Source organism: Lytechinus variegatus, chromosome 2, assembly GCF_018143015.1.
Source record: "Lytechinus variegatus isolate NC3 chromosome 2, Lvar_3.0, whole genome shotgun sequence".
In the NCBI taxonomy this organism is placed as follows: domain Eukaryota; kingdom Metazoa; phylum Echinodermata; class Echinoidea; order Temnopleuroida; family Toxopneustidae; genus Lytechinus; species Lytechinus variegatus.
This window is the reverse complement of record NC_054741.1, coordinates 83,468,019-83,493,124: the sequence shown is the minus strand read 5'-3', so window position 1 is coordinate 83,493,124 and position 25,106 is coordinate 83,468,019. Positions and strand designations below refer to the sequence as shown.

The 25,106-nt window shown below is 36.0% G+C and overlaps 1 protein-coding gene across 1 annotated transcript in view; it reads left to right on the top strand.

Annotated features, from left to right (window-relative positions):
* The window catches only part of LOC121409303 (protein yippee-like 2), a 39,889-nt gene extending 15,164 nt beyond the window's left edge, over positions 1–24,725 (top strand). Inside the window, exons 2-5 of the mRNA XM_041601222.1 lie at positions 573–1,257; positions 8,925–8,968; positions 18,759–18,867; positions 20,183–24,725. Of these exons, the coding sequence (XP_041457156.1) occupies positions 1,087–1,257; positions 8,925–8,968; positions 18,759–18,867; positions 20,183–20,278 (420 nt within the window). The 5' untranslated portion in view covers positions 573–1,086 and the 3' untranslated portion in view covers positions 20,279–24,725. The remainder of the gene's footprint in view (positions 1–572; positions 1,258–8,924; positions 8,969–18,758; positions 18,868–20,182) is intronic.
* Positions 24,726–25,106: the final 381 nt, after the last annotated feature.

Here is a 25,106-nt window from a genome sequence, read left to right as displayed (position 1 = left end):
AGGTTGAATAAACGTAACAGTGTTTTGAATCATGATTCTAAGACGGCATTATATCGGCCTACCTCCATGTTCATGCCGCACTGTGTGCTGCCAGTGGTATTTTTGCTTTAACTTCACATATATTCATAATCATAATTTTGTATCTTTTGTAATCAAACCCCGTGTTGAAGTTGACCGAGGTCAAACTGCGCACTACGATGCGATGCGCAATGGCTAGATTTGAAGAGAGGGAGAAACGGGATTGGAAAAAGGGTTGATTAAACCCTGATTTTGCATTTTTACCTTGATTTTATGTGTTTGAATCATGATTCATCTTTGTGATTCTTTTTAATGAGGTCACATAAATGCAGTCCTTGTATTACCTTTTAGGGGGCAATCTAACTTTATTTAGGGCGTGAATGAATGACCTGATTCTAAAGGGGCCTATGATGATTTACCTTGTTAAAAACACATATTCATCAGATCAGGATGTATTTGGCAATACTGTACATGGATATTAACAAAGCACGGTACTCATGTTTTCTACATGCACATATTCATTTCAACGTTTCCTGTCTTTATATCTTCCACAGAAAGTTACTTGTCTGGCTTCAAGAACCGTGGGTTTGTCTGACGCATCCATCCCTTCATGATTGCATGTCATTGGATCATTTCTCCTGCATATTGTAGAAGCATAGAAGGTGCGATTCTTGAGTTTCCGTGGCAACTCGTCATCCCATGTCCCTCAGAGATCACACCTTCCCTGCAAAGGGAGTCAAGAGAAGAGGACAACCTCACCCTCGATGGACATTGAATCCTAAATGAAAATCTCCATCATCATCTACCGGTATCTCTATTTATCAACCGTAATCACCAACTCAACTATCATCTGCGATTCATCCAAGTTTATCTTCTAGTGCAAGTAAAGTCTTGTCTCACATCCAGTGAGACAGGTTCTGTCGGTTGTCGACTGCTAGAGAGAGGAACAACGTTGTTTAGTCGGAAGCCATCACGGCATCACCACCGGTTCCCGCCCATCGCTGCTCCTCAGTACCCATCATCGGCAGCTTACTGTCCTCCTTGTGGTGGGGAGCCGAGCGAGATTGCATGTGCGGCTCTGTGGGGGCGTTAGACTGCTCCAAGCTCCTCGGACACAGTACTTCTAGGACAGGCAAGATGGTGAAGACATTCCAGGCGTACCTGCCAAACTGCCATCGCAGGTATAGCTGTATCCACTGCAGGGCTCACTTAGCTAACCACGATGATTTAATATCAAAGGTAAGAGTAGTCCAGAACATGTTTTATGATGATTTGATACATCTGTGTAACTTTACCATTATGGTAACTATTATGGAAATCTTGATTGTAATTGGCTGCTGAGCCCTGTTACCATGTTAGCTGCCATAATGACAAAAATTACCATATGTGTTGTATTTCTTTATGACCGTTCTTGAATGATCTCAGTCTTTCTTGCTTTGTTTCACCACTTTATTTCATCATTGTTCAATAAAGTAGTCATTTCATTATGAAATAATAGTGCTACATGTATGGTTACTGTTTATTTCATACGATCAGACCATTGATAGGTTATAGCATCCATTCACACTGCTTTAACTCAGAAGAATGTGTCAAGTATTGGTTGTTTTCAATGGGCATTGTGGTTTGAAAACAGTTCATATGGGATGTCTGTCTGAGCCACTGATATGTCAAACGGTCCTTACATCCTTTTCCATGTAACCTCAACTAAAATTTGCATCAGTTGCAATGGATTGATCAGAACAAGGACAAGATTTTATAGACCAAAATTTCAAACTTCAAAATCCCTTCATATCAATTTGCATTTATACTGTATTATATTTCAGCACCCATCCTGAACAACAGTAGCATGATATCCTGCCTTAAAGAGAAATTCCAGTTTTGGTAACGATCTCAAGATGACTTTTTACAGAATCTAATATAATGACCACCCAATTGTCTGTTTGTGTGAATAAAAAATATGTGCCAAAGGATTCTGGAAGAAATTGTGTAATTGCTGAGAAATAAGCGCGGATTCGGTCACTTCCGTCGGGTCTTTATTCCAGCAATAATAATACACTGTCCCACGTGTGCCTATCTGTGTTGGTGATCTTCAGTGTGATCATTTTTCAGCGTAGATTTCAAGATTTCACAAAGTTCAGCTTATGTAACTATACCAGATCTAGATCCTCGATGATATACTGACAATTAAGCCTGGTTTTACAGACTTTCTCATGAAATCAGTGTTTACTGCAACTACTGGCATTTCTCTTTAAGAACAAACTCCTTGATATACTTTTTTATAAAGACATAACAATAACAACGTCTGGACTTTCTCATTGCTGAATAGAATACTCTATATGACTCATTTTGATCAGCTTGTATTGTCTGTTACAGCATTGGCAATTGTTATGATTGCATGTGCAGTTGTTGGAAAACAAGGAGTTGGTTTAGATAGTTGGCACACTGTTTGATGCAAACATTGGTATTTGATAGACAGGAAATGAACTGAAATCATATTTCATGTTATTTTTATTGCACGCGCAAGTAATGACACAGAACACGTGTATGGCAACGTGATCGAATCAATACCGTAAATTTCCTTTTACAATCTTTGCATCTGCATCTGAGCAATATTGGTATTCTATACTAATCATATATTTTGGAAAAAAAAGCTCTGTTTGGAAAGGTTTGCATTTATATTTATTCTGCTTAATGTATACATGTACATACATGTATGCATGGGTGTCACAACGAACCTGTACTTATTTTCACAGAGGTAGTCCAAAAGTTTTTTTGTGGGGGGGGGGGGGCCGGGGTTGGTGATGGTATAAAATGAATGTGTTTTTTCTCATATCCATTTGAGCCCTAGCCATATTAGAAATGAGTAGGAATCAACATGATATCTATGTGTACTTCTTATCAGTGATACTCTGCACTTTCTCATATTTCATTGCAGTATGATAGTATGATACTGGTATTATCTTTCTGAAATGGAATCGAATAGATCTACATGTACATGTACTCTCTTCCATATTTCCTGAACATTCAATCTTTTCTTCCTGATATAAGTTCAGTGGTCCGTCACAGCTATGTCTGATCAGGCCCTGTTTGTATAAAACCTCAACCTATCTGAACTTGGCTTGACAGGTAAATTTCATGAAATTTGGATTTTGAAAGGGAGAGTTTACATCAATCAGGGATATATTGTATGCAAATACATGTTGGACCCTGGGCTTTTTTCAAATAAAAACTGGAGATGTTAAGTATGTTAGCTGTTTGAATGATTTTTTTTTTCTTTTCTCATTTTAGCTGTTAAATAGTGCAATTGATAACAGCAAGAAAAACATGATAAGCAATTCAAACTTTAAATTGATAGATTTAGAAATTTTTAATAGAAAAATCATTTTCAAAAAAGATATAAAAGAATGTCTTCACCATCTTTCCATTTTGTGCTGCATGGTATCCAGAAGGTCTTTTTGTACCGTAATTCCATAGAGGGCCGAAATGTTTAGCTGTAAACCCCTCTTGACCGTACCATGAACTTGTGAAAGCTCTTTGATATGTCATTACATATTGAACATGATTCTCGTGAAATGAGATAAAAACAAACTCTCATACATGTATAGTCTGTAGACACAGTCTCTTTTCTAATCAGCTATGTGCCCCTACCGAAATTTAAGCGTGCCGCTTGCTAGTAACTAGCATGCGACTAGCAGGGCACTCGCTTAATAAGCGAGTGCATGCTAGCGAACAGTCCCTGCTCGCTAAAAGATCGCTTAACTATTACTCTGCACGCATATCACACGCTTATTAAGCTAACCGCATGCTAGTTACTAGCATGCCGCAAGCTTGCGCAAGCTAGTCGCACGCTTCCCGCAAGCTTGGAAATTTCTGTAGGGGTGTGCTTCTATCTATCAGTGATATTCTACACTTTCTCATATTTCATTGCAGTATGATGATAGTATGATATTGGTATTATCATTCTGAAATGGACTCAAATAGATTCTACTCTCTTGAATCTACTTTCTTTTATGACATCACAAGCAAAGGCATAGCCTTACATGTATATGTTGTATCCAAAGGCAGGGCTGGAGGGTTGCACTATGGGTGTGTTTATGCTTCCATTGCGAGGACAGAATCGGCGTTTTCAAACGTCGATTCAAAACGCCTATCGTAAACGTGGTTCTAGGAGTGCTGTTTATGCTTAACTTTTCAGAGGCGAAATCACGATCTCCAGCTGGCTTCGAAAGAAAGCGAGGTCAAATTGGGCGCGCTTTTTTTCGAAAGTTTTTTTTCTGAGTGTTGTTATTACGTGGAGATAAAATGGGGCAATTCGACTGTATTTGCCCACAGATTTTCATCTCACCTGAAGCATGTATCAAATGACGTCATTTAAACACGTTTACGATCGTGGTTCTGTTTATACTTCTCCAGAAAGCCTGATTCTGGTCAAACGACGTTTACAAACGCACCTTTTTGTGATTTTATGATCGCCGTTTTGAAACAGCGTTTAAATGAATTTAAGCATGGACGCAACCGTGTTTTGGACTAATCACGTTTGGAACCGCTGATTCTGGCTTTAAAAGTGGAAGCATAAACATGGCCTATATTAAAGAATCAACACATGACTGGTCAGTGAACCCATTCTATGATTACGATAGATATTTCATATTGGTTTCATATTATCATACGGATAATGCTAATTTAGGAAGATATTGATCTAGATGATAGTTAAATCTTCCTTTTTCAGGATTCTCAAGTAAGGTTCTACTCCGACCAGTAGGCCTATAGTGTACCAAGGACAGGGGTCCACCTTTTCCCCCAAATACTCATTGCAACAACAAATTACTTTAAAGGGGTCTGATTTTAAAGACTATTCCAAACCTTGACTATTATGAAATTGGCACTCTTACTTCATAATTAGTGGTTTTCCTTTCTTCCTTTATGATAACATTGAAGTGAGATATAGGAAGTCTAGATTATATGTCCTCAGAGAAGAGCAAAAAAACAAGATCTTGATATGATATGTAATGGGCCTGGTAAGAAATTGTCCAACTAAGGAGTTTTACATCTACAAAATAATCAATTGTAGTTATTTAGTTTTTTGTGTGGTAAATTATGTCAAAATTTAATCCCTGTTTACATGTAGTACAGAAAAATATTGCAATATGATTTTCATCAATTTTAAAGTTTTTATTTTTTTAAGTGTGTCTTGTAAGTGATAACTTGGCCATCTACATGTAAGTGATTGTAACTTCCATGATAACAATGTTCAATCGCCAATCAAAATCAATGATTTCATTGACATTACCAAAACATACACAGGTCTTCGGCCGCGGAACGGTTTTCAAAGTGGGGGGGCTGAGCCAAAAGTGGGGGGGCTGACCATGCTAAAAATCACAATCGTATGGTCATTTTTGCGTTTTTGTACACGGTTTTTGGAAAAAAGTGGGGGCGAAAGCCCCCCAGCCCCCCCCCCCCCCCCGGTTCCGCGGCCCCTGATACACTGTAGCAAAGTTTATTGAAGTAACTTTAATTCAAAGGGCCCAGATGTGTACAGTTGCTATCCACTTTTAAGATTGCTAAAGTACAGTACAATGAATAAAACATAGTTTTGGAGAGATGGAGAAATGAGAGTTTTTAAAAGGTTCTTAAATATGATGGTGAGATGAAAGTTATCAGCACTAAATTGACAGTGCTGACTATTTTGGTGAAATCCTTGGTTTTGATTGGCTAAGAAGCTCCGGCCTCTGACTGTTACTATGGTAACCATCAGAGAAAGACATCTTGTCAGTGCTTTCATGAAACGATCCCCTGTTCTTTTTCATTTCTTGAACTGATTTCCCTTAAACCACTTCACAAAACCAGTTTTAGAAGATTGCTTTGATAGTTTTTTTGGTAAAACCTTTTTTTTTCTTTTTTTGAGCACTTGTCAAATTTTCATTCAATTCGAAACACTCCCCTCCTTTCAAAAATCCTGCATATGCTACTGCTGTCACACTACCTACTTTTGGGCGAGGATTGCTTCCCAGAAACTGGTTGTGTCCTCATCCTACAATGTATGTGTGATTACCGGGTAAACCAGTTTAGTGAGACAAAGTCAGACCAGCCAACCAGTACGTTTTAGGTGTATTTAGTATGTTTTTGCAACCAAAATATGGCAGTACATTTTTTCTTTAAAAAAGATTTTTTACAAAATCGTAATTTATTGAGAAAAATCATCTCTATATGTCTCTATTTCAGAAAACGTACACAAATATGGTTATTAGATCAATGTAATTTCAGGTACCGGTAACTTGTTTTTTTTTTTCAAGATCATTTTGTTAAAACCAGGGTGAAGATATACACATATTTCAATGTTTGGTTTGTTTTTTTCATCTGCAATAGCAGTGTGCTTTTTAGCTTGCATGCAGCTTGAGCGCCACTATGAGTGAGTGCACCAAGCATTTCATTATGAAATTCACTTTTTGGGGGGGGAAATGACAGGGTTTTTTTAATCACAGAATACAGTTTTTCATTCCCTGAGGTTGGCAGGTCTGCGAAGTGGAAGCTACATGTACATGTACAAGTAGGACTACATTTTACACTTGTATTGAGATGCAATATTGATTAGTTTTCTTTGCAACATCCTTGGCTGTATCCAAGATGACTTTAATAGGCTTCTATTGATTCCCTTTCTTTATAAAGATCCAGAGAGTCATGTCTATCAGCTTAAGGGAAAAATTGTAATTGAATGAGTGAATTTCAGATGAAATTGCTGACCACTTTCCTTGAGTGACCGGATTCGCATAGCAAACTACCCCTCACCCTAACTTCTCAAAACTCTGTGTAAACATATCCTTTTCAGACATCCCTGGAATAGTTTCTACTTTTGCTGGTAGAAGTAGATGATAAACATGTATCCCATCCATCCAAACCAAAACAAACATACTAAAGTGAAAAGTGCAAGAGGAAACTGGGTATTATCATTTAGGTTCACCGAATCAAATCCTATTATCTATAGTTGAGACCATCCTTTCCTGATGAAGCTGTTATATCTGTCAGACATTACATAGCGCAGCCAAAAGGCTGGCTTTCCGGTCATAACAATACCTAGTCTACACGCATAAACCCTCATAGTCTTCATAAACAATATCAACAAATAATTTTGTTTAATATAGTGATAAGGCAGACATCACAATCTTCCATTCCTGTTGTTTATGTTTGTGATTGTAGCTTTTGAAGTCTTGCAGGATGATCGGCAAAGCTTTTCTATACTAAGCTAAGTAAGCTTAATATAAATTTTCTGAAGCATCATATAATTGGGTCTGTACCTATAGACTATATTAAGTGAGTGTATCCAAAAGTGTTATTTTCACAAAAAATGGAGAAAGGTTACCCAGTTCAGATCCATCAAACAAAGGAAAATAAGGTGAAGGTCAGATTTGTTATGAAAGTTGTGGTTAGAGGGGGGGGTAGTGGTTGTAAAGACAGGTCATGCAGAAGACAAAAGGTCCTCATTGCATGCACTGGGAATAGCAGTGGGGGCAGGGGGGTTGTCAAGGACAAGCATGAAATTGACAACTACACTCAGTGTTTCCACTCTTCCCGAAATTCGGGAAATTTCAGGAAATTTTGACTGTTACCAGGAGAGGTTCGGGAAATGAAAATATTCCAGGAAATTCGGGAAATCCGAAAAATACAATTAAACAGCAATTAAACATAGAATATATCAATTTTCAGGGTACATTTAAAATAATTTTACATCTATACTTAGCTCAAAATTTTCCACTCACGCTCTGCGCTCGCATCTTGTAATTTGTTCCTATTTGTAAAGAGGGCGTAAACAAAAAAAATGCTAATTTCCTTGAATTTGGCCACCTACACCAAATTTAGGCTTGCTGTATTATTGCCCGATTTTTTTTTTAAATCAAACTTGAAAATTCCAGGAAATATCTATGAATTTCAGGAAATTTGGGATTCAGTTTCGGGAATTTTATTTTGGAGCTGTGGAAACACTTGAGTACACTGTACTGTTACACATCCACAACTACATGTACTGCAGTAACTGCACCATAAATTGATATCATAAATAAATACAGTACATGTTCTATGGCAACTACGTGCTTGTAGGACCAAGTACCAATATGCAATGTACAATTTTGCTGTGATAAGAATTGTATCAATAGTCCACTATACTCATCCCCTTCCCATTGAGATTCATCACATCTTTAGCCCTGCTCTCTTATGCATGTATTCCAGCTCTGTTTACATTGTTTTCATCTGTTGATGACATCTTGTATCAGTGGTGCTGACTGCACTAGAAAACCCATTAATATGCATTAGGGTTTTCTTTTTATGTTTTCGTAAGAAAAGTGTCTGTATACCTCTCCCTATTCTATTCAATGTCAACAATGGAATTGCTAAATAATGTTTATGTTTTTGTTTTTTTGTATATCACACAGTAATATTAAAGAAAACTTTGCTGCTAGACTGATTTTGACCTCATGCAAAGTTTTAATTGCTTCAGGGTATATTTGTTACGATCCAGAGTGTCTTGAATTCTGAAACTAAACTTGAGGTCATTTATGGCCATTTCTATTTTATGTCTGTTTGTAATTGTTTCTAAGGTACTATATTTGGGGTCATGATTCTTGTAAAGATAATTGATGGGTCATTTAAGCTATTGACCTAGCCTTGGTTTGTACTTTCTCTAGATAAAAATGCATTGTATAGATCTACATTCTGATCAAATAATACATAATAGAGAACCAATTGCATGTCTTAAAATGTTCATGTATACAGTTCATTTACATATGGTATGCTCTGTAGGTTATGAAAATAACAATGTTTTCAAAAGTTTGAATATTGAAATATTTCTGTATAGGTCTACAATATACATGTACTTTATCTTATTTCTAATTTCTTATTTATTATCTTATTTACAGTCATTTCAGGGTAGCCAAGGCAGAGCTTATCTCTTCAATTCTGTGTAAGTATAACCAATCAAACTATTCATTGTTTTTTGTCTTTCTATTCTATTTTGTATTGTGTATACTCTCCTTTATATGCAAACTTGTCTTTCTATTCCATTTTATTATATTTCTGATTTTATATACTTTTTTTCTAATCTCCAACACTCCTTCATGTCTTTGACTTGAAATAGTCAACCCTTTTGATAAAGTAGATTTTTATCCTTGATAGTGTCTTTAATTCCCTCAGTTCATGTTTAATTGGATCACTTGAGATTCAGGAGTATGCTGCATGTACATGTATGTAGGCTAATTAAGTACCCATCTTCATTGTGGGATTATAAAATGTCAAAATTCACCTACTGATGTCAAGTGATAATGCGTATTATAAAACGGGTTCAAGAATGTAGCCAATGGTGAGTGCGTATTCAAGTCACGTGTTCATGCTTTAATTATGCGCAACCTTCCAGTCGTGCATTTTTTGTGCAGCACTGTGCATTTATTGTGCAGCACTATGCAATTTTTGCGCAGCATTAGTTCCAATAGTACGTAAAAACTGATACGCGTTCAGTAAAAGAGGCTGGCAATGATTTTGATGCGCTTACTTAGGCTCGCATAGTAGATACGCCTGTGATGTCGTAATTGATAGTCTTGTGATCTCTTCGTCTGTGCGATCGTACACAAGTTGGAGGGATTTGAAGAAAATTTCCATGAAAAATTCTTTTTGCCGACCCGTTTTATAAAAAAATTAATGCACATTTTAAGATTCGTGATGTTAGTGACGATGCGAGCAACTCTCGGGCATTCACAATATTATGCAAAAGCACTCGGCGCAAGCGCCTCTTGCTTTCGCATAATTGTAAATACCCTCGAGTGTGCTGCATCGTCATAACACACTCATAAATGTGCATTAATTGTATACTATGGATGGTATTGATTATTATAATTCTGCCACCCCCCCCCCTCCTCTCTAAGTTACCCCTCCCCTTTATAGGCCATCAATTATAATTGTACACTTGGTGAATTAATATCTCACAGTAATGATTATTCAGTCCATAGAGCACCATAGAAACTAAATATAGTATGGAGGCAGTCTGTATCAGTCATCTATTGTTGTGTGTTATTATGACCTCAATGATATGGGAATACCCAGGGCAGTCCCATATTATTACTAGTCTACATTCAGTCCTATTCTATTTAGGATGGCAGAACAAATATGATCTCATTTCATTTTGACGTTTCTAAACTAGAATAAGGTCAATTTATGAGTCATACAATCTCGCTTGGGAATGATGAAAATTACTTTTTTCCGTATGATTTACATATTCACCAATTTCATTTACTCTGATATTGAAGATGGCTGCAATGTCAGACTACCTGATGAATTCATTAACTGTGGACCTTGATAGAGAGGTGTCTATTGTATGCACTGATATGTGTGTGGGGGGGGGCTAGATTATTTCATGATGTGTCATCATTGTATACATGTACCCTGTAAATATGGGTTGGGTGCTAGTCTACAAGTGCAGACGTACATGTATGATGTAATTGGAATGAAAATTCTACATGACTGCAAGGCACTGACCCCCAATATATCTTATTGAATGTTGCTTTTTTTGCAACCTTGGACTGTGGACAATGAATTTGGGTACTGAAAACATTTTTTTTAGATTAATGCACACTTCTCATTGAAGAGAAATGTTATCTACATGTATACTGCACTGCTGTGAGGCAGTAAATCAAAGTTGACTGGCCTATTATTCTAATATTTTTATATATATATTTATAGATGGCTCATCAAAACTTTTCTCAAATTGCAATTTACAAGGTCTGTTAAAAGACAGAAAAACATCCTGTTTTGTATCCTATGAGTTGCTGGTACCTTCATGTGCATATTTAGCAGTTTTTCATGATAAGGAAATTTGTCAACAAAACCTCATACAGGCCTTTGTGAAATTGTGCTTCATTGAAAAAGAATTAAAGAATGTATCTATAGGCATCATATAAAAAATAACAATGCAATTAGAAGAAGTGTTAATTTAATATGAATCATCAAACCTGTGCACATATTGCTTTTATAAAATGATACACAAGTAACACATGTATGATTCTTTCCACTGTAAAATCAAATATTTTGATAATTGTTTCTGGTTATAATATGCTCACTGATACTCTGTTCCTGATATGACAAATTCTCCAATATTGGGTACGAAAAAAGGAATAATTCATATTCTTTTCCAATAAAATTATTTCAAATGAGGGTTTGCATGGAAATTCAGGAATATGTTTTTAAATACATTTGATTTGAAATGTTTTGCAAAATGCTAGTTGGCTGATACAATAATTTTCGGTCCTAGGGACTTGAAAAATAAGCAGAAGTTATGCAGGTTTTCTGATGTAAAGAGGAAGTGCAAAGGAAATGTATAGCTACATATTTACATGTATGACTAAGCATGCAGGAGACCGTAGCCAGGGGGGGGCGGTGGGGGCGGTCGCCCCCCCCAAAACGTCCCCAAAAAAGAAAAAAAAAAGAAGGGAAAAAGAGAGGAGAAAAGGAAAAGGGAAGAAAGGTAGCTTTGTGTGTTTTTTTTCCTTTTCATTTTTTTTCTCAAAAGAGAAACTCATTCTCGAGCGCTCTGTATTTTTATATGAATTTTGCTTCCGCGCTGCGCGCGGTTAAATGACAATATTGAAGTTCTCGATTGTTTCCCCCATCCTTTCTCTAACTATATTCTCCACCTCAGCTGTATGTGTTCAAAATGTATATAGGGCATGGATTTAAAGTAAGGTTATGCCGAAGCATATGAAGTTATCCTTTTTTATTGATCACGCAACTTCTGGTCGGGTCGACTCCGGGCGGGTAAAATCTTATCAGTTTCTGCCATCACATCCATAAAGTCAACTTCTCCTGCTTTTCAGCTCATTACTAAACAACCATAATTTTGGGGCAAACAGGTTCCTGATTTAAAAAGAGGAAGGTATAAAATTCGTGTCGTTTGAATAAAAAAGTACAATATTTTTTTTATTAAATTCTATTAAATTTCATGTCATTTCCCTGCACATTCATCTCCTGTCCTGTTTTGCGCCCTGCAGTTTTAAATTTTGAATGACACTTACGTTTCTTTGATTAAAAATGAAGCGCTTCAGGATAAGTCAAAGAAATTAGGCATCCTTTTTTATATAATTTCAATAAATCACAGAAGTTTCAACTTTTTGCGCACTATTTTCCTTGTAATGAAGTTCAATAATCGTAGAAAATCAATTGAAATAGAGCCGATGGGGTACAAGATACCTGCATTTGATGAAACATCCGCCCTTTGAAATTTCAGAGTTTCATTGCTCTGCGCGGGAAGGAATATCTTCCTCCCGACAAATACATTTCTTCTCTTCTGTTTTGCGAGTTAAAGATATGCGCTGTCGCTAAATTGTTTGTAATCAATTCTGATCTTTCCAAGAGAAGTATTCAATATATCTTTGAGAATACCCTTTTCTCGGGACCCTTTCCATGGAAAAAAAATGATAAAACGCTTTAGCTTCCGCGCTTCGCGCGGGGTTATTAGTATTTTAATTTCCTCCATTGTATTCCTTTTTGTGCGTTCACAATCACTTTGAAAACAAGGTTCAAAATCGTCAACTGAATTGGAGCTGATATAGGTACTAGAGACAAGAGAGATGGCTCCTTTTCATATTAATTTATGAATCACCAAAAGCTTCGCGCTTCGCGCGGGAGGGGGAAACTCCCCCTCCCTGCACCCACCCCCTAGGGAGCGCGCTTCGCGCGCTCTGTAGGTGTTGGCACGCACGCTTCGCGTGCATTTACCGCCCCCTCCAAAATGAAATCCTGGCTACGCGGTTGTAAGCATGTAAGACACCGTTCTCACTACCATCCTAAAACTAGTTTACTGGAAACTAGTTTAACGTGTAATGAGAATGGTCGAAGCGGTCTTGGAAGCAATCTTCCAAACCGATTCAGAAAACCACCTCGCGATGTAGTTTTGGAGATCGCTTTGCCTCGTTAAACTGGTTTTAGCGTGAGGACATGACCATTCTTGGGGAAGCGATCTTCGAACATTTCGAGCGCACTACTCCACACACTGTATGTGGAATGCCTACACTGCGGTTTCAAATTTCACGCGAAACATGTCACCCCACTGAGAGTGTTTCCATAGCAACAAGTCTGCTTTACATGAAGTGGTTTAGAAAACTACTTTCGGGTGATCAAATAGGAACGCTAGCAAAGCGATCTTCCTTATTCCTCCAAACTGGTTTCCAGAACCAGTTTTCAGTAAACCAGTTTTAGAAGTACAATGAGAATGGTGTCTTATATTCAACAGCATCTAACTATCCTAGGGTTTAGAGTGCCATATTTGCATTGGATATTTAAGTACCATTTATGTCTCTGTCTCATGCAAGCTGGCACAGCAAACCAATATAAGGCCTCTGTGTAGAATCACACTGTAATTGGTCTTTTTCCTAGTACTACCATAGGTCCATGGTACTGCAGTGCATTTGTTATGGTATAGATTTTTCTTGCCATTGTTGCGCAATGGTTGTTCTTTACAAGAATTGATCTCCTGTTTACATGCAGTAGTCTTTCAGTTCCAGCCTCCTTTAAACTCTCCCTTTCTACATGTATGCTACAGGCATAGAGCTATTACAGATTGAAATAGTTGTGTAATCTTGTGTCCTGTGAAGCTGTTGCTGTAGAGATGTAATAATCAGAGTGATTTAAATCACAGCTGACACAGATTTCAAAACTTTTGTTTAGTTTAATAAAGTGTCTTTTTATGCTGGAAATATTTAAAATATTCAATATTTACCTCCAGGAACAATCAGTGTTAATTTTCATTTGTAGGGCAGTTTACTTATAGGGTATTTATATTGCCCACATATCCACCTTGTTAGGTGCTCAAGGCGCTCCTATATTACCCGGCTAAGCTAGGCATTCATAGCGCACACAGCTTTTTAAGGAATTACTTCCTACTGGTACCCAATTACCTCACCTGGGTTGAGTGCAGCACACTGTGGATCAGTTTCTTTGCTGAAGGAAATTATGCCATGGCTGGGATTCGAACCCACGACCCTCTGTTTCAAAGTCCGAAGACTAATCCACTGGGCCACAACGCTCCACAATAATACAGCAAAATCACAATTAAAGCTCCCATTCGGAGTCTCTGTATTAATTGCATGTATTTATATTTATTTTTTTAAATTTTATTTATCTTTCTTTTACTTTTTGCTGAGAAAAGAGCCTGCATCAATGTGCTTTTTAGTTATTATTTGAAGATAATGACAGAATTGGGGTATTTCATTTATGAATTGTGTAAGAACAATCTCCAGTATTTTACCTGAAGTTCTGAACTGTAAAATAGCAGGTTGACAGTGAAAGGAGATAAATTCTACATTTGTAAGGGTGAAAAGCTGAAAGGAAAGTAAGAAAGAAAAATCTTGTTTTGGTTGGACAAAAGTCTTCTATTGCAACTTAGATAGTAGTATTTTGTTTGTGCATTGGCTTGGCTGCACCCGTGAGGAGAAGATATTCAATCCAAGTGAAAGGAAACCAAAATACAGAATTAACATCAAAGCAACAAAGATTTTTTTAAGAATATAGGAAAATCAAGAAAGATTCCTTGTTTATCACTACCGAGTTCTATCATGGACAGAATTTCTTTGCTCAAGATGGGAAGCCAAGAACCTCTGATCAATTGTGATATATCTCTATAGGTATAGTCACAACGGTGTACAGGCAGGACGATCAAACCACGTGGGCAGAGATACCGAGTCTCGCGCATTTATATGCGTGAGACTCCCGCATTAGGGACTCGTGCTCATCCCTGGAAATCTCTTTCTCACTTATGTTTCACAGCCTATGAAATCTAAGGTGAAAAATCAATTACACTGTAGATCACTAATAAGCACCTGGCTGGAATGACATTCTTAATTTGCTCATTTCTCAGCAATTAGAGATACAATTTGGAAAATATGTTGTCATCTTATTCAAACTCACTTTGAGATCATTTATACAACCAACATTTTTATTTTTATAACACTCGAAAGTAAAAATTGTTGTAAAAGCATAGTTTTAGATTTTAAAAATCGAAGAGAGAAAAAATATTTGACTTGATCGATCAGCAGAAAAGTACACACGAGCATAAACATGGTCAGTTTGAAATAAACAAAATAATGAAGGTATAAATAAAGTAGGTTGAGGTTAGGTGTTTGTATGTTGATGAGGGCTATTTGCATTCCAGACAATGAGAATACTAAAAACAAGGCCATGTCATAGAATAAAGGAAACTCTATAAAAGGATTACCACGTCATAATCACTCATGTAGCAAGGTTTTTATTATCATTGGCTGCTGACGTATGTGTTTTTTATTTGTTAATTTATTTACTTTCTAAATTTAATAGGGGGCTTCATGTATATGTGTAGCATATCCACTTCATTGTTGGTTTGTTGATACTCGTTCTTTTTAATTTTCACTGTTCACATTTACTTAAAGGGGTGACTGCATGGGTAAAAGCCCATGATGATTTGATGATATGTTTTAGGGACCGAGTCCATTGCCTCCACCTCGTTTCATCACTTGACATATGGCTGTATTCATCCCCTGTAGGCCTACATGTTGAAGTTGTGCTCACGATGAAGTGCGACAAATGTCCTACATGTATTGGGGTTGATTCTAGAACTAGCATTGATTTTTAGTTCCTCCTATTGATCAGGTTATACTTCTAGATGTCTTTGTCCCAATCCTTAGAAAAAGGGGTGACCCTTAGCCTTCCATAGACCTTAAAATCAAATAGATTATAAATGCATCCTTGTTCATGTTTGGTGTATCCTCTAGGGTACAGTCAATTTTATGGGTTGTTCATGAAATGAATTAGCTGGCATGTATACCGTGTACATCCTGGTACTAGTGTTTGACATCATAACAAAAGGGAGTAGGGTTGGCTCTTGTACATATACATACTGTTGTGGAATTTTAGAATTCTCTGAGAGGATCAATAAAAAAGTATATGTAGTATGCATATGTTGTCATTCACTTCGAACTTTTCCTTGTTTTCTGCAAGACTCAACCGCTTCTTTAAAAAATAAAATTAAATGGAGCAAGTTTTGTGGTTATTTTTCCATAACAAACCCTCCTTCACAAACACGGCATATTCATAGATTCTGTCCTACCCGACTAGGATATCAAGATAGTGATAGTTGCTTCCGTATTCCTTATTTCCCAACCTACCAGCCTCTCTTCTGAAAATAATGAGAAAGATTGAAATTGGTTATGAACATTGATTGAAGACAGGAAATATATGATATCTATACCAGCATTGTGATCTTATATTCTTAGGATGAAGTTAGTCAAGATTAAAAATGATCTCTTGAAAGTTACACGAGAATATCCAGATAGTATTTCATTAAAAAAAAAAACTTTCATACGTTTTTCATTCACTCTCTATTATTGCAAGACAATGAATATTTTGTTAAATCATTTTCGCTAATGGTATACATGTACATGTAGGCCTATTTATAAATGAGGAAGTTACTCTGTTGTTTAGCTTTTAGTAGTGGTGGTGTTGAAGTAATCAAAGTGATATTCATTGAAAATAATCTACAAATAAAATGAGGAATTACTTTGTTTAAAAGTAGAGGGAAGAATTATATGAATACACAGAGAAATATGATTTCATACCATGGCAAGAGAATGTTTATTCCTTTTCTCACCCTTTGATAAAATGATATGACGTGTACTACAAGGAAGTTAGTTTTGAGCAAAGAGAACTTGTATGCATGCAATCCAGTGGCAGATGCAGGCAAAGAGAAATTAAACATATATTTGATAAAACTGTATTCAATGGGTGATTCTCCAAATATAGAGGGTGCATTGTATGTGTAGTACATTAGTATATTGCACCCCCCCCCCACTCTTTTACGCCTTTCATAAACCCCATTAAAATGAATTAGGCGGCTAATAGCAGCATAATTTGGTCGTAAAATTGGAGGAGGACAAGAGTTATCCGCATTACTCTGATGCTGCTATTATCCGCATAATAGCAGCATCGGGACAAGATCTTGAGTTTATGAACGCATTTCCAAATAATGCGGATAATTGCCATGGTGCGGTCACAAGGTCACCCTTTTCCAACACAACCGCATCGGAGGGGGCGTGTCCAGTTGTCATGGCGATTATCCCCCTTTTTCAGGACGGGCGCTCGTAAAAATAATGCGGCTTATTTTCGGAGTTTATGAACGCAATTTTTATTGAATTATCCGCATTACTCTTAGGCGGCTAATTGGAGGATAGGTTTATGAAAAGGGTATTTGTTGTCTGAGCCAAGATTCCTCCAGTTTCTGTGCTCCATTCTGTTAATTTCTGACGATGGATACTCATTTTTTAGGAATTTCTCTTTTAATCTTGTAGAAATTGACAGTATAATTATGTAACGAATTTAGGTTTGGTTTCCTTTTTTTCTTTCCCACGAAGTTTTAGCACCCTTTTGGCTCTAAAACCATTGTATTGTATTGTATTTATTTTCCGTCAATTAAAAATTACAACGATACATATATTTACAGTTACAAAGAAACGATCATTAAAAAGATGGAGGGATTGCCGTAGAGATTAAAGTTCAGATCTTCTATCTGCGGTTGCTTTCATGTGAAGTGGATTGCTTTAATTCAAGATGTAACCATATCTCACTTGACTCTGACACAGTTTTTAGTCTTTCCTTGGTAATTTATGCCTCTTTGTTATAAGTTTGTGACAGTGCTGATATTAGACGAGCGGTTTGTTTATTGTAAGGTCTTGATGTAATTGAAATTGAGATGATTTATTGGTGATGAGGAATGGATTGATTAATGTATTACAATATGGATGACTTCTGTGGAACTTGAAAGTAACCATTGTGTCTTCCCATCTATTATTTTTTTCATCTATTTCTATTTAGAAGGTCATCTGTCTTGCTAATACCATACTGATAATGATAATTAATAAAGAAATTCCTAGAACTCATCGCTGACGCTGATACCATTAGTTACCTATTAAATCCCTATGTGCATAGTTGTCTCTGCAATTTGCATCAACCAAGAGTTGTTTTCATTATTGGAAAGCTTTATCAGGCTCTCAGATTTTTTAAATAACAATCTAATTTTTTCCCTTCTAAAATTGTTGTCTTTACTGTACATATACATGTATTTTGTTACGTAATATATCAAGCCATTCTTATGCAGAGCTGCCAAGTAGTACTGATTTTCCGTATTTAGTACTGAAAATAGAGAAGAATACTGATGGTTTCGTGCAAAATACTGATTTCTTAAGTTTCAGTTTATGTGTTGTCCTATGATATTCCTGTGAAAATACTAATTTCCTCACCAAAATACTGATTTTCAGCCTTGAAAATACTGAAATGTTCTTGTTCAGGTTGGCAGCTCTGCTTATGTGTTATTCCAGATCCTATGATAATTGCTATGTAACAGATTATCCAGTCATGACATATCCTTCTATGAAAGTATTGTTTTATCATGGATATACTAAAATGATTCCTATTTTGTCTCCTTTCAGAGTGAATGTTGGTTGTGGAACTGCTGAAGAGCGGGTTCCACTGACGGGTCCCTATGCTGTATCTGATATCTGTAATCTACTACGAATTGTTCCTTGAAGTATTTTTGTTTTATTTTGTCTCATTTCAGAGTGAACGTTGGTTGTGGACCTGCTGAAGAGCGAGTTCCACAACGGGTCCCTATGCTGTATCTGATATCTGTAATCTACTACGGATTGTTCCTTGAAGTATTTTTGTTTTATTTTGTCTCATTTCAGAGTGAATGTTGGTTGTGGACCTGCTGAAGAACGGGTTCTACTAACAGGTCTACATGCTGTATCTGATATTTACTGTGAGTGCTGTAAAACCACACTAGGATGGAAATATGTAAGTATACCCAGACCCTAGATACATTTTAGTTTAAACTTTTTAAAGATTTTTTAAAGTTATTCATTGCTAAATTATCCATGTGATGATGACATATATTGGTGTCCTCTAAATTAGCAGGCTATTCATTTGAATTGGCTAGCATCCAGCAATTATTAGAGGGAAGTATAATAGTTAGTGTGATGTAATATGCCAGATAAGCATTTCCTGATACATTAGATTGTATAGGAGTCTCTCTCTTTTTTTATTCCTTTTTTCTGCTTATCACTTGAAATCCTAAAACCCAAACAAAGCTGTAAACCTTATATCACTCTGGCAAACTAGCCAGAAACCAATAATATTTACACAGACGGCATTAGGTCATCATATTGACCAATATATACACAAGTGGTGCTCCAAGCATGATCATTTTACACAACACCTGCAGTTATTCACCATAGTTTTCTAGCTAGGGACAAGGTTCTATTTACCTCTTTCAAGGGCATTTCATAAAAAAGTGGATCATATTTATATGAATATAAAAGTAAAGACACTTTTGTTGATAAGATGGTCTACAAATAGCAACCTCTGATAAAAGAATTGTTCTAGCATACAAGATAACAGTTCTCCAAGGTTCCGATGGGTAAAAAGAGCACTTCTATTTTATCATCGTACCTAGCTATTAGAGTTCATATCGTACAAAGTACAAACTATCATCATTTGTAGAAATAGAAAACTGTGAGATTTTTCACAGGTGACTATATAGAGGGGAATAGGAAGCAGAAGATAAAATCATTTGGCCAGAGACATATGGTTCTCCTGTGATAAGCTTTTAACAAATTCTGTTATAATTTTTTCTCTACATCAGACAGTAAAGTTTGAATTGTCAGAAGTGATAAAAGGATAACACCATCCTTTATCTTTGTATGTTGCCGTGACAATTTTCTAGCAACTGATACTCAGTGTCTGCTTGTAATCAATAATAGTCAGCTGTTCTTGCATTGCGCCATCCACCAAAACCTATTTAAAAGTGCACAAAGTGCACATGTTCTCTGGGTTATTGGTTTGGCTTTAAAACAAGAGGTTTTTGTATCATCATCATACATGTACATGAAAAGAGAGCTTGAACCCCTCCCCCCCCCATCCCCATTGAGACACTCATTTGGTGGTATTAATTCTCATTAGATTTATTTCAGTTATAGTTACTTGTTACCATAAAAATGAATTTGTTTTAAGAGAAATAACCTTTCTTATATTCTTACTTACTCCAGTTGCTAACAGTTGCTAATATTATGTTCTCTTTCTTTTCTTTTTCTTCTTTTTCTTTCCCATTTAGGAGCATGCATTTGAGAACAGTCAGAAGTACAAGGAAGGAAAATACATCATTGAGCTGGCACACATGATAAAAGACAATGGGTGGGACTGTGATTAAAGATCATCATCACCCATCAACAAAGACAATGGGTGGGACTGTGATGAAAGATCACCATCACCCATCAAACCAAGATATGTATCATACCGCTTGGCCTTGTTGGTTATCAACAACACCTCTACATGAAATTGCTTTTTCTCCACCTTACCCAACTCCACCATGAAAGCTTCTCAAAAAATAACCTGAAGATTATTTCATATGGCAATTGCCTGCATGTTGATCATCCAAGGTGTTATACCACTATGTATGATGATACTGATGTCTAGTGCGATGTCCATTTACCAATATTTCTATCATAATACATCATCCTTTATGGTGTATCTGATATGATAAGGGGTCTAAGGGCTGTAAACAAAACGCTTTCAATTTATGCATCTACCATTTATCAGTCTTTGTCATCTGCAACATGCAGAAAAGCACAGCTGATGACATCATCAATGACATCATTCATTGTTACAGCTTCATTTGGACCAAGTTTGCAAGAATCATTTTGTAGATGAGTATCACAGCAACTAGCATGATAACATGGTCATAATAGCTTATTGTGTGTGAGGGAAATATTGAATTATATATTTGGTTAGCATTTAAATAATTCATTGTAAATTCTTCTAAAGGTTAACTTTATTTTTTTTTTTGAGAAGCATGGATGGTATACAAGGAGAGGTGGTAATTATGTGGATTGGAGAAATGGAATTAGAAAGAAAACAGAGTGGTATTAATTTGACAGAAAGAACATTTTAAAGGAACAAGGTCTAAGGTGAGATTATTTTAATTCGGAATTGGTGCAATGAGTGACTTGTGCTACGACGTAAGAAGCAGAAGTTGCAACTTAATCTTCGTCCATAATGAGGAATCGAGAGATGAACGGCAGAAGGACTTAAACTCGAATGGTTAAAAGCAACCCAGAAGTGGAACAGTGTAGTATTCTTTTTCAGAACTGGCGAGGAAATTGATGCATTATAGTCCACAGAGAGCAGGAGAGAAACCAGTGGCTTGTTATGGCATCTTGACAGAGTGCAGTATTGGATGCTGTGTAGGTTAAAGGCAGCCTTTTGTTTTGAAAGCAGATGTCTCTAAAGAGCATATTGAATATGCATGAGCATTGCCTCATGAATATGCATTAAGGGCTTATCACTGTCCTGCTATACTTGATGTTCAAATCCTGATTGATGATCAGTATTTGTCTTGAATGTATCAGAGAGATGGATAGTGACATTTGCAAAGGGTTTTGAGTGAGATGATACATCACAATTGTACAGAGATTTATGTAAGGTCAAAGCATGCATCTTGACAGAGTGAAGCATTATATAGAGGTTTTAAATGTAGGATGGCAAGGCACTGTGTGTGCATCACTAATGAGTGAAGCTATTTGTTTGCATTTTAAATGTAGGATGGCGGTGAGCATGCATTAGGAGAAGGTAAAGGTAACAACCTGTCAATGCAGCCATGATGTAAATTTTAAATCTTTTTTCTTAGAGAGAGCTTCTAAATGGCATGTTTTGTACAATCTTGTGTATATAAATTCCTCTGACCTAAATGCATAGGACATACATGTAGATGTATTTACAACACAGGAAAGAAAGTGATAAGATGCGCATTGCGATTGGGGTTGTCACATAATGGTTTGCGTGAGATTTATCTTGTATAGCAATGTGTATGGTCTCACAGAAAAGGAACAAAGGATAATGGGCTTGTTAGTGTCGATAACGTATCATTGGAACGCTCCACTGGGATATATTAACATGAGTTTTAAATGATTATTTAATGCCTTTACCGTGTGTATGATGTTATGAAGAGAGAAAGGTATGAGTGAGTGGGTGATAGTGTGTGTGTGTGAGAGCAATTGTTGTGTGGGAATGATCATGTGTTTGAGTGTGTGTCGTGAATGATTAGTGAATGAATGACATCAAAACAATGATTTATCTATTGTGTATATGAATGGTCATGTACTTGTCATTTCATTGTACTATATCTTCAAATTATCAAGTGCAAAAATACTACTGTTATAGTATACCAAACAAAACATTTTTGATACATGTATTATTAAACTTCACAGCAACCCAATCAAGTTCCTGTATAATTTATATTTTTAAGAAATGAAAGATTGTAATTCAGTGCTTGAATGGGCACATTGTCTATTCAATGAATTACTGGATTACTGGTACATGTATTTGAGATTAATACTACTAATAATATGTTTTGTTTCCGTTCATTGTAATTATGTTAAACCTCTTTTGTTGTTATGATTATCTTTACCTGCACTGTATCATAACAGAAAATGATCCACATTCAGTTAAAAATCAAACCTTCACTATTCTGATAATTAAGTTTGAGTTGATCTCACACTGAAATTGATTAAGGGATTAAATATTTTGAACTGATTCCTGGACAAAGAGGAAATATTGAACATCTTATGAAGATATTGCACATGTTAATCATCATGAGGACCAATAAGAAACCTTGTGGTCGTTTTATAAAGATGTTCATAAGTTAGGAGCGACTTTAAGAACGACTGGTGAACCTTTCTTGCGCGCTAAATAATCACCAATGAACATTAGTGGTGAATATTCTTTACCACAAGGAAGGATCACCAGTTTTTAAAGTCGCTCTTAACTTACGAGCAGCTTTATGAAACGGCCCCCAGGTGCATATCGGCAGGTGGTCTTTTTGTACTATTTAGCCTCCCTTACAGCTTTTGATGCAACACATCATTGAAAGAAAATGTTTGGTCTTGAATCAACCTTTCATATCACTTATAAAACCTTCAGGCTTCAATAAAGCAATGATCTTGTATGGGTGTAGTTATTGTGATGTTATCCTTTAAAAAAATCATGAAGATACAACCACTTGAATAATTAAAACATTTGGAATATATTAAACTTTTCTGCTTACTGCAGCTTGTTGAGAAACGATCATAATTTTTTCCCTTTCCTGAATTCGTATGAAATCTTGACAATGCAAACATTACAAGCTCATAAATATTGGAAGAATTTTTTGGTTTCTATTACTTAGCCTACATGTGACATGTATTGATTGAATGGCATGTAGTTCATGTATTGATCTATGATTGTTTTACTGCTGTTTTTGTTTCACTACTGTTTTAATTATCTTCATCAGCTTTTAATTGTGGTTATTTACTATCAAGTCATGTGAAAATAATATCAGTTTCTTGCTCTGTGCATTGTGTGTATTTAAGTGTTATTTACTTTAGGTTTCAACAATGGTAGAGTAAGAGGAAGTCCTTTCAACTATCAAAGAGATTCAAAACGTTCAATGTTTTGCTTTCAGGCAAGTGTTAAGGTTCTGTTTACATTGAGTTGAAATCTATCTAGCAAGTCATCACTTTTCTGAATATAACTTATATGTGAATGGACCGTTTTCATCATTACAAATTTTGGGTATGATTTTAGGATAACATTCCTTGACTCAAAGGAATGGGGGATTCTCACTGAGGTTCTTGAATTCAGACCTTTTCAGCATATTTTCCACCATTAAAAACAGTTTTTGTGTTGTAAAGTGGTAATTCTAGACGGTCTTTTATGTAAAGCTCTTCTCAAAATATTTTACCCATTACATTTTTCCAGTTTATTAGATAAGGTGTTATTGCATAAATAATCTTCTTGCAATGAACTGAAAACTCATATGGTGATCATAGATTGAGCAGTCTAGTATTTTATGCAAACAATTGACTAGAAACTACCATGACTTGTGGTATTTTATGAAAATATGATTTAGAATATTGTGTTAAAGATCATCCATATTAGTGATGATAAAAAACCCCACTAACTGCATTGAATTTGTTTTTTCACTGGCAACTTGGATCATTTTGACCGCAATTATTGCGACTAGTCAAATGTAACCAAGTGTTTTGCCTTAGTGTGCAAATAGGTTTGGTAAGTTTGTATATAACAAAAAAAGTCAGAAGAAAAAAAAAACAGCAGGAAATAGGGGATCATTTTCTCTTACATATTCATTTCCTTTCCAGAACAGTTTTCAAGGATAGCTTTCCTTTATTTGTTTTTCATGAACATTATTATTGGAGCATTTAACTTGGCAGGTAATAATTGATGCAATTTATCTGAGACTGAGATACAAACAAGACAAATAACTTGCCATGGTGTAATTTTAGTGAAAATTATATTAATTATTTCCATTAAGAAAGTGATTGTTTCATTCCAACATACATCATAAACATATTTTTAATTGAGCCTATTTTTTTGATGGTATTAAAATGAAACTAAAAGTATTTATTTTTATTAGTCCAGACATGTGGTTGCTGTTTTGTTATAATTGTAGTGTTTTTCTTCATGTTTTGAACTTATATATAGTATTATATATTGTGTGTATAGTATTTAATAACACCTCTGTAAACATTGTATATAGTCAATGCTTGTCATTTCCTGAGTGAAATTAAAGTTTGTGCAAGTTGTCTGTGAAACACGCTAAATATGATGTAGGTGTCATTTTTTGTGTTATTTCACAATCCATGTATCTAGCGGGAGCAAGGAACGGAGAGAGACAGACAATCTGTTATTAAGAGGAAAGAGAAAACGGATAAAAATCAAGTAGAAAATGGGAGGGTTAATAGCAGTAGCGTACGTAGGATTTTCCACAGAGGAGGGGGCGAAATTGTCCGCAAAAAAAAAATATTGTAAAAAGGTCTTCAACCACAAATAAAGGATTTCGTGCCAGAAAAAAAATTGTCAAGAAGAAAAAAAAGGTCAACAGGATATTAAGGACATTTCACAGCAGAAAAAAAATTAACAAGCAAAAATAAAATTCTTCAACTTCTCGTCAGGGGGGGGGGCAGGGATAGGTCCCTTGCATG